Below are 17,712 nucleotides of genomic sequence, written 5' to 3' on the forward strand. Positions count from 1 at the left end.
TCCTAGGGTCATCTTACCTCACGTGCAACCTGAGTTCAAATCCTGGCTCTGCTACTTACTAGCTGTGTGATTTAGTTATTTAATGTCCCTGTGCCTAAGCCCCTTCACCTGTAAAATAATAGTACCCATTGCATAGCTTCACTAGAATTAAATTTAATAAATCTATGTGTGTGTGTATATATATAAAGCATATAATAAAGTGCTTAGAAGAGTAGTTGGCACATAGTAGTATATAATTTTTCAATTTATTATTAGAATTATTTTCTGCAAGGATCTGAGGGTACTTTATAGTACCTTTAAAGAGGTTTTTTTTAGGAGATCATTTATTATTTTTATGAAATATGCATAGTCCTGAAAAATTCCTCCATAAGCTATCAGAGATAGAAAACCATAAAATATTATCAAATAATGCACCCAATCCCTAGTCTCCAGAAAGCAGCAATTTTCACTTCACTTGTATTGTCTTCTTCTAGGCAATTATTTGTTGAGTTCTTAAATACCAGGCATTTTTAAAATACTATTTTCTTTCATCCTCAAGAAATTCTGCACAGTAAGTATTAGTATCCCAGTATGAGGGATGAAGAAGCTGCATTCTAAAGAAATTAAGAAATTTAGGAAGACATATGGGAACATATGTTTATGTATGACTGATTCACTTTGTTGTAAAGCAGAAACTAACACACCATTGTAAAGCAATTATACCCCAATAAAGATGTTAAAAAAAAAAAAAGAAATTTATTCCAGGTCACACATTTGAGCCATGGCTGAACCAGAATTTGAACTCAAATTGAGCCAAAAGTTATGCCAAACCGTGTAATCAATGAATGTCAGTGCCCGATGACTTAGAGAGAATTTGATGCCAGAAACAAAGGGAGAGGCAAGAAAAGAAGAATGACAAGAATAACAACATTAGCAAATTTAGACTCGGGTATGATTTACAGATTTTTCTAGGGCTTTGTGTATTTGCCCTTCAACTATCCAACAGCTTGGGGATCGAAATCCAGTTAAAATGGAAATAAGTCTATTTTTCTTGAAACTGTACGCCATTTACCTGACATCCTCACCTCTTTCCACCAAAAACATTCAATTGTTTTTTCCACGCATGGAAGAATAAAACAACATGTCTTGTAGAATCAGAAAGAAAACATAGCTGCTCTTTTTTTTCTTTAGATTTCTCAGGTACTGTTCTAAACGTGCAATCACTTACCTGGTGATTGATACAGACCATTAAGGCATCTGCAAACTATTGTTGACAGATAGCAATGTCTCTGCAAAATCATCCCACCTCCTAGATATAAGCATATTGTACAAAGAAATATGCTTGCTGTGCCAGTGCAATTTCAAGAAAAATCACCTAGTTCCCCTTTTCAAACATGTTCCTGCCCCTGATTCCTCCTATATAGAGCTTCTGGAGCCGCCTCTGTTATAAGATCAGAAATATAGACCAATTCTGTTCATTAAAAAGTAATTCAACTAGTCTCAGTACTGATATTAGGATTGCTACATATTCGGTGACACTTTTTTCTTTTTCTGAGTGTTTAGTGTTCAATTCTTAGACTGAATTCTCTGTTAGGTTCCTTAAAATGTAGGGAGATTGGAGGCCTAGGTTTAAGACCTGTTCTAGCATTTGTGGGGCCTTCCATCAATCCGGGATTTGGTTTCTTCATTTTAAAAAGGGGATAGCACACTTGCTCAGCCTACTTCATTGTAATTCCTCAAGGAACTTTTTTATGAGGTGGAAAGTACTTCATAACCTGGAATATAAAAATTCATGTTACTGTCATTTTTTTTAAAGCAAATGGCGTCTCGAGTTCTCCATCTCTCATCAGCTAGGCTTCATGATGACGTGCGCTCTGATGACATGTTATGCACCCCCCTGCATATTACGTACACTGACACTCGGAGGGGCTTCACTAACTAGCCAATGGGGGTACACTGGGTAGAGCTGGAAATCCCAAATCTCGATGTCCCTCTTTCCTCAGGGCCACATGCTCCTAAGCTAATTCCCCACAAAGTGTCTGGCATCTGTATCCACAGCTTTTACCAATGATGTGTAAATAGAGGAGCTCTCAGAACCTGCAGGGCAGTTGTTTTCTTGAATGTGGAAGGGATATACCCAGATGGTGAGATAGAAATATGACATAGTAGCTATATGAGATTTTTTTTGTGGGATGAGGGATATCAGGTAAAAGGTATATATTTTGAGAACGAACAGACTTCTAGTCTAAGTGAATTTCCATCACCAAGTTGCTGGACCAGGTAGAGGTTTAGACATGGATAAGATTAGAGAGGGTTGGTGTGTGTTAGGTGGTAGAAGAGTGGGATTTATCCTTGACAATGTAAACAGATCTGCCCCCTTCCCAAGGAAAGGGAAGAACTAGATTGAGTATGTGGCATACTTTAGATGGTTTTTTGCTTATCTCTCTGAGGATGAATAAGTTCTCGTGGACTCAGTAATGGTAATGTAGAAATTACTCTGAGATGAGAGTGATGATGACAATGATTATGATGAGAAAATTAGCTGTCCCTTTTTGAGCACGTAAAGTATGTCAGGGACTGTGCTAAGTACTTTATATACATTAACTCATATAATCCTCACAACAATCCAGTGAGATAGCCCTGTTACTCCCCCATCTTACAGATAAAGAAACTGAAGTTATCTTGCCCAAGGTCAAGAGCTGGTAATTAAGTGGCAGAGCAGTGATTTGAACCTATACATATCTAACTCTACAGCCCATGTTCTTACCCACCAGGGAATATTGGCGTCCTACAATCTATTTTAAAAAGCACTAAACAAGGAGTGGGCTTGAGGGCAGGCCTGGTCTTTAGAAGCTGGATCACACTGAGCTCCTTTCTGTTTCCTAATTTACCTCGGTTATAAAACAGGCACGGTGATGTGTTCCTCACATGGTTATGATGAGAACTGAACTGAAATACTAACTTATATGTGGTATACTCATTATAAAAGTAAGAGGCGAGGGCTTCCCTGGTGGCACAGTGGTTGAGAGTCCGCCTGCCGATGCAGGGAACACGGGTTCGTGCTCCGGTCCGGGAAGATCCCACACGCCGCGGAGCGGCTAGGCCCGTGAGCCATGGCCGCTGAGCCTGCGCGTCCGGAGCCTGTGCTCTGCAACGGGAGAGGCCACAACAGTGAGAGGCCCGCGTACCGCAAAAAAAAAAAAAAAAAAAAGTAAGAGAGAGGGATATGGCTGCTGGAGAACAGTTTGACGAAGGCCCAGAGCATTAGTTTCCCGGAGAGAAGCACTGATACCCAGCCTTGGCTGTGTACTGCCCATTTACATGCTCTCTGATCACTAACATAACACGACACATAGTTACTTAACAACAGCTCCAAATAAATATTTCTGGAGCATCAGCCATGTGCCAGCACTGTTTTAGCCACCAAGGCTTTGAGGATTGTACAAAACCTACAAGGTCCTGCTTCCAGAGAGTTTATAGTCCAGGGGAAGAGTCCGTTAAAAATGAAATACAAATATAAGTCAGGAGAATATAAGCACAGAGAAGGAAAAACAAGATAAACAGACCAACAGTGACAATATTTGGAGAAAGGCATATAGTAGAGCAGATGAGGAATGTCTCTCTCACTCACTTGTTCACTGAACAAAATTTATCAGGTACTGCTGACTTAGAATGTAATAAATTACATTTCATAATGAAAAAGGTTTAAATAAGAAAAAATAAATCAATAATCACTATTCAGTAGAGCAGGAAGAAATGGCAATTTAATTAAATATTTATCTCATCATGTTTTATATTCCTGAACATCCAACCAGAGACATTTTGTGGCATCACACCTGAAAGGAAGGCAGTTTTTGGCAGAGTTACCTGGGCCTTCTCTTCCTGCTGGTTGGCTCTGAGCACCTTCTCCAGCAGCTTGGGGTGTGGTTTGCTCTGGGGAATGCTCAACTGGGTGGAATTCCCCTGTGATGGTGGTACAATGGGCTGTCTGCTGGTTAGGCGGCTTTTCTATCTTTTCCCAGATGTACTGGCTGCCTGCTCTTCTCTTGTCTTTCCCCAGTTGTTAGCAAAAGCCTCACAGTCCCTCTCATAGTCTGGTGTGTGAGTCCAGCCTCTTCAGCAGCCTGATAGGGAGTCCCTCTATCTTGTTCCCAGCTCAGTGGCCACCGTAGGCACCGAGACCTCTCCCAGAGCAAGGTTTAGTATCCCCTCACCTTGTCCACCTCTCCCTCCTTCCAGTGTGCCACTTAAGAGGTAGTGAACGACTTGTTGAGGTAGTGAACACTAGTAACCGTAGTGAACACTAGCAGAGGTAGTGAACTACAATCAGCAACTCTCATCGGGGGGTCTGCTTTTGCTGCTCAACGGTCGAGCCCCTTCCTTTCAGAGTTAACTCTCAGCAGATATTTGCTTAGGCATCACTGACTTTGACCCTTTGTTCAGTTAGGTGACTTATATCTCTGTTTGCCATACCTAAAGCTTTTCTGAAAGAGTTTAGTCAAATTATTCTGTCTAGCATGAGTCCTGAGAGATAGACCAGCGTAAGTATGTGTCTCATCTCATAAGTATGTGCATCTTCCCAGCCCCCATCTGAGGAAGAGGGGCTTCCTTCCTTGAATATCTAAGGGACTAGTCATCTCCAGCCTACAACCTTAGGACATGGGGCTCATTATACAGATCAACTCTAAACAGAGGGAAGGAGAGAGTCTCCAACAATCCTCTATGAATATTTTCGCCTCTTTAACTTATGAAGAAGCAGAGATATATATTAGAAAAATAATTTGATTGCTATGATTCCAGGCAACGCATGGAGAAAATGAATGTCAGTTGTTATATCTTAGATTTATTTCCAAGTGCTTTTAAAATTATTATTATCAATGTCATTTTGTGCCTTCTCTCCTTGTCTGACTCCTGTACCTTTATTTCCATAACTGGCTTCTTTGTTCAACCTCACTGCATGAAGTCAGTTCCTCAGTTAGGTGTTGGGGAAACATATACCTGTCTTAGATGCTCTTGAAGTCCATCACTGGGAAATGAAGGGTATTAAAAGTTGACAAAATGGAATCCCATATTAATTTGCCTATCATCATCTTTCTGAAATGGCACTCATTGAGAGGTTCAAATTTTGGATTCATTCAACAAATATTAATTGAGCATCTGCTATATGCCAGACACCATTCTAGAAATTGGAGATTCAGCCATGAATGAAATAGACAAAGTGTTTCATTTGCTGACTTCTGTCTGTTAGAAGGTGCCAATGATAATATGCTCTTTGCCTCATCTCCATCTTTGTGGGACAGCTAGAGTTCTACATATACAAAATAAAATAAAAGATAAGTCTTTTGAATGGAAACTGAGTTCTCCGCCAGTAGTACTTTATACTGGGTTGAATATACCACTTCATATTCTTTAGGAAGTAGCTGGGCTGTACATGTTAAATAAATAATATATGAAAGTGAGCTGAAGACCCATCTTTTGATCACCAGCTATTTTCTGAAAAGTTCACATTACTATTCCAGTTTCCAATGTGGGATATTTGGTTTTCTATATAGTCAGCCAATCAATGAGCATTTCTTGCCCACTTAATTAGGACTGTGGAGCTGCAGCGTTATGCTGTACACTTCATCTGAAGGGGAAAAGAGAATCCCCTCACTACCACTGTGCCAGGATTTGCAAAGTCACTCTTGATGTCTCACGTTCCCCTGGAGAATTGCTCAGTTGTCATATGTCAGTGCTCCCACCTGCCCAGGAACTAAAAGAAGACTCTTCACTGGACTGAAAATAAGAGTTTAAAAAAATGGTGGCCATTGCTGGCAAATGCACAACTGTTTCATTATACCTACTTGCATCCTGCCCCCCATCCCCTCACTCTCTTAGTTGGATTTTCAAGCCATATTGAGTGTTAAGGGACCCCTGTATCCCAGCTGTGCCTATTCATCTTTTAAATGACACCTTCTTCCCTAGAACTGCCCAGAAACCTGAAGACACTTCCGCTACAAAACTGGAGAAGGTTTGCGCATCCTCCTTTGGCTCCTCCATAAGGGGCAGTTCTCTGGACTTCTGATCTTTGACTAGGTTCAAAGCAGGTACAGAAGCTCCACTGGGAGCTTCTTTAATACTTGGACATTTCTCCTAAAGTATATGCTTTCAACTGTGCTCAAAGCCGACTAAGCTGAAAAATAGAGTGAAATTTTCTTATGTGAATTTCACCTCACTAAATTATTAATAAAAACTAGAGTGAGCCATAAGTAGGTATTTGTTAGATTCATACATATCCATCCACACTTTATTCTGGTTCTGATATCCCTGGCCTTTCAATTTTGCTTCTCGGAAATATCTTTTGCTCAATCAAATTGAAAATATTTTGGTTTACTAAAAATGTTCTTAGAAAGAAGAACTGGTGCACACTAATGATTTTTAAAAGCATTTAAAATTCAATCCTGTTTCAGAGAAAATTTGAAGTATTATCATCGTAGTGTTTAGAGCTAGCAGAAGTAGATTCAGGGCCACATTTTTCTGTGCTTGGGAGGTTGAAGTAGTCCTATGATAATTAGAAATAGTTAAATGAATTGAAGTGTCCCAGATGAATGGATGACGCTATTTTAAGTCCTGAAAGTTAGGCATTTATAGATTTTTTTGCCTAAAGCTCTTTTGGAACATAATAAATGCAAATTTTGGACATCTTAGACTGAATCCTAATTTGTTCACTCTCTCCTCCCCCAAGAGGAAAAGGAAACTATTAACCAGAGCAACAATGTTGGGTATGAAATAGTACTTCTTACATTTGGCTTTCTTATCTCTGATTCTTAAATGTTGATGAAAAGTATTGCCCTTTCACCTAATGGACTTTAAAATTTGACCAGATCCCAGCAACTTAGTAGAATGGTACCCTTCATCTTCTTCAAACCAATATTCATCCAAGGCTTTAGCCTTGGTTGAACAGTTAACATTTCCCATACTTTGTTTCCTTTAAGACTTCATAAATTACAGAGTTCCTGAACAAATTAATCAGTAAAAATTCTAAACTATAGCAATGAAGATTCCTGGAAAAAAAAAGTATGGCAACTAATAATGATCCTCTTCCTACACGTAAGGAACTGCATTGGCATGTCCACATTAGTTAATTCATGGATAGCAACAATTCCATGTAAAAATGAAAGAATTTTATCAGAGCTCAGCACAAAGCTTGTTTGTGGCAACGCTGAGTTTAAAAAATAAATCTATTTTTATGAGACTATGAACTAACTCTTTTTAGCCATTAAGTACCAGAATCCCCTTTTTTCTGGACTTCCTCCATCTCTAACTGACATATTTAGACTATTGGCCTTGCTTTATAGACAGGTGTAATGTCGGGTGTCTCCTTGAATTCCTGGGGAATTATTGATTGTTAAATACTGTGAGCTTATTTTTTTTAAGTGTATTTTAAAAAGAGTCCTGTGTGGATAGATACAGTCTCTGTCTGCTCACTAGTGTGTCTGTGGTACCAGCATAGGCACTCAGTATTGCTAAATGAATGGATGAATCAGGATGTTGACATGATGCTTTATGCACCATCGGCTACAAGAAAGACTAAGTTGTTCTGGGTCACGGATGCAATAAAATTGGACTTGGGGTTGGGTGGGAGGGGAGAAGACCTGAGTTCAAATACAAGTGGGGCCACTGACTGATTCACTCATGCTATCAAGTGAAACAGGTGACAACTTTTCAGGGCACAGTTTTTCCCTTTTAGAAGCTGAAAGGGTTGTGCTGAATGTAGTGAGTAATCTCCAGTTTCTCTGGGCTCACATGCTCTTTGTTTTAGGCAAGCTCTTCTATTTCCAGTTGGGAAAAGGTCTATGTAGCCTGACATCTTGGGGTTCCCCCACAGCCAGTCTTGGGAAATGTTCTCTTTATTATTGTCACCTCTCTCAGCAAAATACACTCCCAATGCAATTACCTCTAGCACTGTGAAAGGAATTTTACCAGAAAATAACCTATAGTTTAAGCCATATTTATGGAATTAATTACAGGTACAAAAGAAAGACACACACATCCAGAATTGTCTGGCCTAAGACCCAGTTTTAACTTAAAATATTCTTATTTCTGGATACCTCTGTTCAATCACCTCATCTTAGGCTGGTTTCCTCCCTCCCTTCCCTTCCTTCCCACTCCCCTTCTCCCCTTCCTTCCTTCTCTTCCCTTCTCGTCCCCTTCCCTCTTTGCCTCTGTCTCTTTCCCTCTGACTATCTGTACAATTTGTATTAGTTGTCTATTTCCAACCAATTTCTAAAATCCAGTTCCCCTAAATCTCTAATAATATTAAGTGGCCCAGCAATTCCTCCTGGAGAAGCTGCATGCCTGTGGGGGTACTTTGACCACCTACTTGGGTATCCAGCTCTTGCAGGATTGTCTCACTTCTCTCCTAACTATGGTTTTTCACATTCTCTCCCTTCCTGCCCACACCTTTCTGTCTTGTGTCCCTTATACTCTCGGATTTTTCAGGTGAGACTGATCCCACAATCTTGGCACCCAAGTCTAGTCTGAGCCTTTCTAAATAGTCATTTCAACATAGAGGCTGTGCACAGAAACTTAAGTCCTGATCACGTGGAAAGTTACAGTGGCAGATGATCTGAGAAATTGAGAGAGAGAGAGCGAGAGCGAGAGCGAGCGAGAGAGAGAGAGAGAGAGAGAGAGAGAGAGAGAGAGATTGGAGTTGGAGGTGTAAAGAACTTAGAGGGGCTCTTCCTTTATCCTTGTAAAGTATCTTCTTTATGTCATTCAGACTCTTGGCTTCCTTCTTTTTATGTTTTCTAGCGTTTTAAGTTTCATCTCCTTTTCTCTGTGTTCTTAAAGAGAAAAGGGTGATGTAGCTTTCTTGAGTCACCAGAGGGTTTTTTCTGTCCACTTGCCTACTCTGAAAGAATTGGTTTGTTTACCTTCACAAGGAGCAGTATTTGTATTAAAGAACCACTGCACATCAAGGCCCAAGTACAGATGTCCTATCATGTAAGATGGTGCCTCATTCAGAAAATGCAAGATAGAGTAAAATAAATTAACAACATCTTGGCTGCATGCTCCATTCACAACTATTAATTTAAGAGGGTTATGCTGCCATCTCTGAGCAGAGAGCTCCTGGCAGGGACAGCTGCTCCCGTGCCCCAGATCATGTTGTGTGCATCCCAGTAGGAGTCAACAAGAGCAGTAGGAGAGCGGGAAGGCGGTAGTGCATCAGAGCACTGAGCAGTGTGGCAGCATGGCACTGGGAAGAGGCAGCAGAATGGGCCCTTCCAAAGTGCTTTCATGCACTCCTTCACTTTTTGTATGGATACATACACCATTAACTGAGGAAGAAGAGAAACTTGCCTTGAGTTTTACTGGAAATTTATTAATCCTGCTTTTACTCTCACATGCAGCTTATTTTCAAAAATACCTTTGTATACTCACTAGCATGTTGATGGACCTAAGCAATACAGGCCCATATGCTTGTCCAAAGAATGTCAGACAGGTCTACATCATGATGAACAGGATCTGGGTCCCTCGGGCAGAGCTTGTATGACAGGTGGAAAGCATGCCTTGTGTTGGCCTGCTGTGATTTGCATCCTAAACTGGAGCAAAAGCCAAGGTCAGGCCAAGGTCGAGACTGGGGCCAAGCAGAGGACTTGGTACATGAGAAGCATTCTTTAATTATTGGTCTTTTGCTGCATTGTTCACTGCTGTATTTCCCTATTGCTAAGACAGTGTTCTCAGAAGTTAACCAGACTTATTGTTGCAATATATACAAATGTTGAATTGCTGTGTTGTATACCTGAAACTAATATAATGGCTATATGGGGACTATAAGTGACCACACTGGGTCACCATAGTGGGCAACGGAGCTATATAGAATTCTGAGTACTTGCCTAGGCATTTCTTTTCATGATTATACCTTCTATTCCTATCCTGTGATTTAATTTCCATGTGGAAAAAAGTTATTTGCAGCCTATGTTATGTTGTAACATGATCAAATGGTAAAAATTTTGTATTCTAGTCTCTTGCCTTCAGTGCTAGGATGGCTCTGTTGATGATAATATAAAACTAATTTTAAGTTTAAATTGCTTTGGGAATAAGAAATTGTGATTTAGTGAATATATGCCACTCTTTCAAAAGCGGAAGCAGTGTTTTCCACTCTTTTTTTAAAACTCAAGAATAATGACCATTTTCTGAATTCAAATTTTGAAGGCCTGGTATGTTCATTACTGATGTTGGACCACATACAGAGGAAAACAGACGTCATTTTGTGACCAGCATTCTGACTTGTCACATCCTGAACAAACCCCTCAAAGCCCTGGAACTCATCTGCATTTTGCACAAGACCCTGATGGAATTTGCTGTTTAAACCTGAACCATATTCTTTGCCCCGAACCTACTGGTTTCCTGATGAGACCTGAAATTTTGGGGAAACAAATAGGCTTTTCCACAATATTTTTTTAAATCATAAGTTTTTCACAGGGACCCTCTCAGAAACCCTGGAAAACCAATATCTTTCAGAGGTCACTGATGAAAACCTAGGCTGGGTGGACTTGAGTTGTCAAAGTACATCCACAAAAAGGCTGATTTAAGTTTAGCAAAGGAGAGACATTGAGTTGGGGGAAGAAAGACATATAAAATAATGCCAGTGATTCTGGAAGGCCAGAAGGACATTAATTTTTCCCAGAAACTAATGTGTTCTCTCCTAAATTCTTCATCAGAAAGAGAGGGGGCTTGGTTTGAATTTCCAGGGTATTGCTGATTTCTTAACTCCAAGTATGGAGCCTGGCACAGAATAAGTCATTCAGTATGCATTTATTGAATGCTGTGATTTGAAGGAAAAGAACATTGCTCCATCTCTCCTTTTTTCCCCCCCTTTTCTCCATAAAGGTTGAAAAAAATGATGAGGACCAAAAGATTGAACAAGATGGCATCAAACCAGAAGATAAAGCTCACAAGGCCGCGACCAAAATTCAGGCTAGCTTCCGTGGACACATAACGAGGAAAAAGCTCAAAGGAGAGAAGAAGGGTGATGCCCCAGCCGCTGAGGCGGAGGCGAATGAGAAGGATGAAGCCCCCGTCGCTGAGGGTGCGGAGAAGAAGGAGGGAGAAGGTTCCACTCCCGCTGAAGCGGCCCCAGCCGCCGGCCCCAAGCCGGAAGAGACCGGCAAAGCGGGCGAAACTCCTTCCGAGGAGAAGAAGGGGGAGGGCGCCCCCGAGGCTGCCACAGAGCAGGCAGCGCCCCAGGCTCCTGCCCCCTCGGAGGAGAAGGCCGGCTCTGCTGAGACAGAAAGTGCCACTAAAGCTTCCACTGACAACTCGCCGTCCTCCAAGGCCGAAGACGCGCCAGCCAAGGAGGAGCCTAAACAAGCCGACGTGCCTGCTGCTGTCACTGCTGCTGCTGCCGCCACCACCCCTGCTGCAGAGGATGCTGCTGCCAAGGCAACAGCCCAGCCTCCATCGGAGACTGCGGAGAGCAGCCAAGCGGAGGAGAAGATAGGTGAGCGACCTCCAGGGTCAGACGCCATGGGGGGCCAGGCCACCTGTACTTGCGGGCCTATGTGGAAGGCCAGGCCCCCTGTGCCTTCGAGGGAGAGGGGACATTTCTAGAAGGTGTATTCAGGAAATCAAGGGAAGCTGCGCTGAGTTCCCCAAAGTGGCAGGGCTGAGAGCTAACTCTGGCCGCTACGTTCCCAAATATCTCCAAGCCTGAGAAAGAACTTGGGCAGGTTCGTGTAGCAGCCGGTACTAGACAGGTCTGGCAATTACCTTGTTAACTGGATTGGCATAAAGAGTAAAACTAAATAATCCTGGTTGAAAAAAATATTCTGTGTGCTGGATAGACTTAGTTTAATAAGTAATTACTGAGGCTACATATATTTTATGGATGGGAATTAGCTAATGTGATTATTTAGCTCTGGGAAGTGCCTGGTGTAAATGCAGCCAACTCCCTATTGATTCAGATGATGTAGTTTGTGAATTACCAGCAGCTAAAACATACTCTCAGACCACCTATTCCTAGCCCACAATGTGTTTCTGGGCGTCCTCCCCCATCAGTTGGTGAGCAGTGTGCGTATGTGTATGTATGCTCAGAGAATGTTAATTGTAACGTTAATCGGGGTCAGACTAATTAGGAAAATAAGTCTGTTGATGTTGCCAAAAACAAAAGAAAAACCCCAAATATAGAACACGTTGTGAAGTCAAACATAAATTATCATTTTATTATCAAAGACACTACTTTCTACCATACACCTACATAATTGAGGGTTGACTGTGATTTTAAAAAGTTACTAGATTCTCTTTGGTTTAGCGCTCTAACCTGGAGTGTTTTCACTATTGTTGCCCAAAGAGCCTGTGCAGAATTGGAATAGAGCATTCACAGTACAAGATAAATTTAAGGGAACTTCACTCCTCAGCACTAGATCTGTCCCTCCACCCCAACCCATCCATAGTGGTGAAGGAGGCCAATGGTCTCCAAGGTCTTTCTCTAGCCTAGTGTGACCCATGAATACCTTTCAGCCCCAAACATTAAAGATAAAGTTGCTTCTGTGCCAGTTGAAAAGGTTGGGTTTACTCCTTTAGAATTTAGTGATTTAACCCACTATGTGTCCAAGGACCCAAATTTGGGCACACACCCACACTGTGCCCTTGGGAAAACACCTACACCATGAGGATGCTCTGGGAAATGCCTTGCTATCTGACCGTTAGATTGAGAAAGTAATTATTGAATATTTGCCATGATATCCATCTCTCCACATTAGATACTGCAGGATAGTGGAAGATTATTCTAGATATTTTCTGGTCTACTTCTTTCATTTTACCCCCCAAATTCTGTGAGTAAACAGCCAGATTATATTAACTATTATTGTTATTAGCATTATCTAACTTCAGATAAAGCACACACCTCTTTCTACCAGTGGCTCATCTTAAATCTTTATTCTAACTATATACCTGCCCCAGGGGCCAGACCTTGAGGTTAAGAAGATGGGAATATTTCCCTGGAAAAGGTAAGGCATGTGATAAGAATGGTTTTGGTTTTAATTTACTCAGCAAAACAAACCTTGTTAACTACTCTTCTTTAGGTTTAAGTTCCAGCCTTAGATACAATGGCTAGAAATCACTTTGCATATGACCGACTACCTATTGGTAATTTTCATAAATCTTAGAAATTAATCATGATTTTAAATATAGAAAATATTTGACATTACTCAGATCATATTTTTAAACTGGGATTTCTGAAATTGTAAGTAGAGACAGAAAGACATAATGTGATTTTAGGTATATGCTCATGATTTGGAGTAATAGAAAGGAAGACTGCTTGAATCAATGGAAAGTCTAAAAATAATATATTTTAAAGGAAATTCAGTTTTATTATTTTTCAAGTTATGATAATTCCAATGAATCAATGAACTATTTTATGTAGTACATGCTCAATAAATGTCAAGTGATGAATGAATGAAAATTGGACAGATTCAATTTATAGATAATAATTTGTTTACTCATCCATATATTCTTTGTGCAGCCTTGCTTACTCCATTCACTTATTTAATTAAGAATGTGTCTGGTCAGTAAAAGCAATAGGGATCATGCTCTGTCCTAAATCTTACAATTTCTGACTAAAAAATGCCTCAGTTAGTCTGAGCTTAATATGTACATTGAAAGGTAATTGAAAAGTATAAATGAAGTTCAACTTGAAGGTAATCACAAAGGGCAATTTATTTTACATTGTTTCTGAGCTTTGGGTAGGTACTGCCCTCTTGGTTAGATCTTGAAATGCTGCCTATAGCTTCTTTCTGGACCGATGTATCTATTAGCCTTGCCTGCTGTAGGTGACAAGCACAAATTACCCAAATATGATGAGTCTTATGGAATCACAGAAGCTACAGGTGACAAGGAGATCTGTCACAGCATAGCAAGCCCAAATTCCCATGGGCCCTGTACCACATTTTCGTCTATCTCGTATTGGATTTCATTCTAATCCTGGTTAAAAGAACAATATTCCCAGTTGAGCACTACTGTTTGGGAATGGACGGCTACCCTGGGTGGCTTTAGGATTCTGTGACTGCCTGGAGGGGTGTAGAGACAGTCTGATACGGTGGAGTAGGATTGGGGGGCAGAACAAGCCAAAAGAGAGATTCAAGACAAAAATTGCTGTCAGTAAGAGGGTCAGAATTTTGGACCACTCTGATCACTACTTTAATACAAACAGGAATTCTTTCTAAATTATAAATGTTTTCTATATTTTACTTCCTTTACTATTAGTGGGTTTATTACAGGTGGATGCCACTTGCATTAGGACATTTGGAACTTTTTTTTTCATTTTTTTTTTTAATCCTCCAACTATATCTTCCTGTCTCTGCTTTGCCACTCTGTTTGCACATCTCTGCATATGTCTATGGCCAAAAAACTTCCGTGCATTTCTGATGATGATTCCTTTATAGGAGGAGACGTGCTTGTGGTATCTTTAGGGTACTGCCTCCTTTCAGCCATGAGGAGAGGACTTTCAAGCCTCTTTGAATGATAATGTCTTTGGTGTCTCCTGCTGGATAGTGCTCATTGTATAGTGCTCATTGGACAGTGCTCATTGGACTCACGGTAAAAGAATTCTCTGCTATGTCTCTTCTTCTCCATGATAACCCGCTGACTTTCCCTAGTAGAGGACTCCAAAACTTCTGCTCTGGCTATATTCAGTGATGTCGTATTACCAAGGGAACACATCCCGGAGGCTAGAAATCAGAGATGTTGACTGGGTAGCTCTCACAGGGTACTTGACTAGCACTAGTAGAAAGTGTAACTGGGTTATCCTAGATTTTCTGTATGTTGATTTTGGCTGCATTTTATTTTCGTGGTCTCTTTACCCTTTTCTAACTGAGGCCATCAATAATGATCCAGGAAAGAGAGGAGTTCTATTCATCATTCCTCTGAATAGAAACTCAGTATCTTTCTACCTCTCTTCCTTCTTTTTCTTCCTCCTTCTTCTTCCCTCCCTCCCTCTCTTCCTCTCTCCCTTTGTTCTTTCCTTTTTCCCTTTCATTTATATTAACTTTCTACCATGCTAGGCATTAGCGTCACAAAGATGCATTAGTGATGGTCGCTGATCTTAAGGAGTTCTGATTTGGTAGTAGGCGTGGGATGAAATTCAGGGAGCGGTTTTGAAAACTATCACAGTAATAATCTCAACTCAGTTAAATTCTACAAAAAGATATGGAGTATCTTTATATGCCAATATACTGTGGGACAAAATATGGATGAGACAGTGCTTCTGCAGTTTGCTACATGCTAAAAAGGTTTTATGTAATGTGTGCCTCTATAGCCAAATTATTAGCAAAAGAATAATGCAAATTTTATAGTTTCTGGAAAGATAATTATGTGTAAAAAAATGAAATACCCAACCCACATTTTTGGAGTTGGAGAAATTCTTTACTTTCCCCAGAACAAAATGTTCCAAAGGCCCAAGATAACCATCCATGATATTCTTAGCTCTCCAGAAGGTAGACCCACTTCCACCACACTCTGTGTTACATGTGAGATTAACCAAGGATATTTACACTTATTTGACACAGTGCCTCAGAAGCAGTTTTGATTTGATATGTGGTTTCAACCACTTCCCAAGTTTATACACAATTCATAAAGAGTGAAAATTTGGGGTGTGAAAGTCCGTAAATGCTATCTATAAAACAGGAGCACCCTGTCAGCTACTCAGTAGCACGCTGCTTAAATACTGTTGATTATTAAGCTTTTATAGAGCACTTTTATATTGCTCTAGTAATCATTTTTATTGGCTTTTCTTGAAAACACTCCAGTGGCATTCGATAATATTTTTCTTTCTGCTTTTACATTCTGAGAACAGGGGCAAAGTAAATGAATATTCTGCCCACAGACACAGTGACAAAGTAGGGGTCAAACTGATAGACCCCCTAAACCCTCACCTTAATCTTGGCCTTGCAGTTCTTTACCTCTCTTTTAAGGTGCTATGTTTTATCTCAATTCCTGCGTTTTCTCTTTATCTTAGCAGTTGTGAAAATTTCTGATTATTGTCAGGAAATACTAGCCAGGTCCTAGGACATTCTGTGCCCTCCATGCCCAGTAAGATATACCAAGGAAAGAATGCTGGAGACCAGGGGTATAGCCTCAATAATTTTACTAATGAGATGTGTGATATGAGGCAAGTAATTGCTTCTCTCTGGGCTTCAGTTGTCTCTTCATTAAGAGAAGGGGTTAAGGTAGTTGGTTTTTAAGGTTTAAAATATATAGTTTCTACTGAGCCTGCGCTCTAGAGCTCACGTGCCACAACTACTGAAGCCTGCGCGCCTAGAGCCCATGCTTCTCAACAAGAGAAGACACCGCACTGCCGCAACAAATAGTAGCCCCCGCTCGCCGCAACCAGAGAAAGCCCACGCGCAGCAACAAAGACCCAATGCAGCCAAAAATAAAAAATTTAAGAAATAAACTTCAAAAAAAAAAAAATCAGCCAAGTAAATAAATAATAAAATATATAGTTTCTATAATAGGTAGCACTTAATGAGCATTTATGAAGTGTCAGACCCTGTGCTAAGTGCTATGTGGGGATTATCCTATTTAATCATCAGAACCATTCTGTGGTGTAAGTGCTTCAATTTCCCCTTCCACTTTTACAGATGTGGAAACTGAGGTTAAGAGACATTGAGGCACGTCATCAGCATGAACAGCTGGCAAGTAGCTAAACCACGAGCTGAACCCCGGCAGCTTGATTGCCGAGGTCATACATTGAACCCTGACACCCAGGGAGAAATGAAGATGAGAGGAATGTCTAAGAACCCAGGCATCCTGTCCTAGTCTAAGACCATCCCCCTCATTTGTATAATTGGATACTCCAGACTCTTGTCTGGGAATCATTAATGATTGCATTTATAGGCGGGTATCCAGTAACTAATCACACTCCTTGGTCATAACTTTCTCACAGCTCCGTCACCCCAGAGTTATTGGGGGTATTAAACTGGTTTTGAGTCTTGAGTTCTTAGTTTGAAAATCCTTCAAGTACTGTTTGATTAGGCCCCAGAGAGCTGTAAGATCAGTTAAAATTGATTGTTCTTAACAGGAGTACTGCTGACTCCATTAAACATGCCAGAGCTGAAATTTAGAAATTGAAATGTTCGGAATTCAATCAGATGAAAGCAATTTCATGTATTCTAGACAATTTCTATCCTAAATTTATCAGAATTAGTATCTTTCAAAATTCTTGCTTATATTGTTGCTCCCTTTTGGCAAGCACATTTCTAAAGGACCCCCGATACCTTTATAACTAGAATAGTATAAAGAACTTAATAGGTAGAACAGATAGGAGAGCAATCACTGTCTCTTCAAACAAAAAATTTAAGCAGACAGAAGATAGGAAGAGACGTAATTTAGAGTCAAGAAACTCATATTACGAGGCTTTTTATCCATTCTTTTATAGCTCATATTTAATAACTACTATCACCTTATTAAAAAAGCCAATAAACAGAAAAGCATGTTGCTCCCCCAATTTTAAAGTGGTGAAGCTATATTTGGAAGTGAAACTCAAACAATATTTCTTAGAGTGTAGAATATTTTTCAGACACTAATGCATGTTTATCAAATATTTTTTCCTCTTTTTTCTCTGCGTACACACACGCACACATGCATATCTACCCAATTCTAAAAGGATTACAAGGAGGAAGAACCAAGAGTAGCAAGAGTTACATAGTCCATTTGGCTAAACATGGGGAGAGAGCAGAACACCCGATCTAA

The 17,712-nt window shown here is 40.4% G+C and overlaps 1 protein-coding gene across 1 annotated transcript in view; it reads left to right on the top strand.

Annotated features, from left to right (window-relative positions):
- The window catches only part of GAP43 (growth associated protein 43), a 93,009-nt gene that overhangs the window by 39,860 nt on the left and 35,437 nt on the right, over positions 1-17,712 (top strand). The window contains exon 2 of the mRNA XM_060009895.1: positions 10,855-11,464. Within this exon, the coding sequence (XP_059865878.1) occupies positions 10,855-11,464 (610 nt within the window). The remainder of the gene's footprint in view (positions 1-10,854; positions 11,465-17,712) is intronic.

This window comes from Delphinus delphis, chromosome 4, assembly GCF_949987515.2.
Source record: "Delphinus delphis chromosome 4, mDelDel1.2, whole genome shotgun sequence".
Lineage (NCBI taxonomy): Eukaryota > Metazoa > Chordata > Mammalia > Artiodactyla > Delphinidae > Delphinus > Delphinus delphis.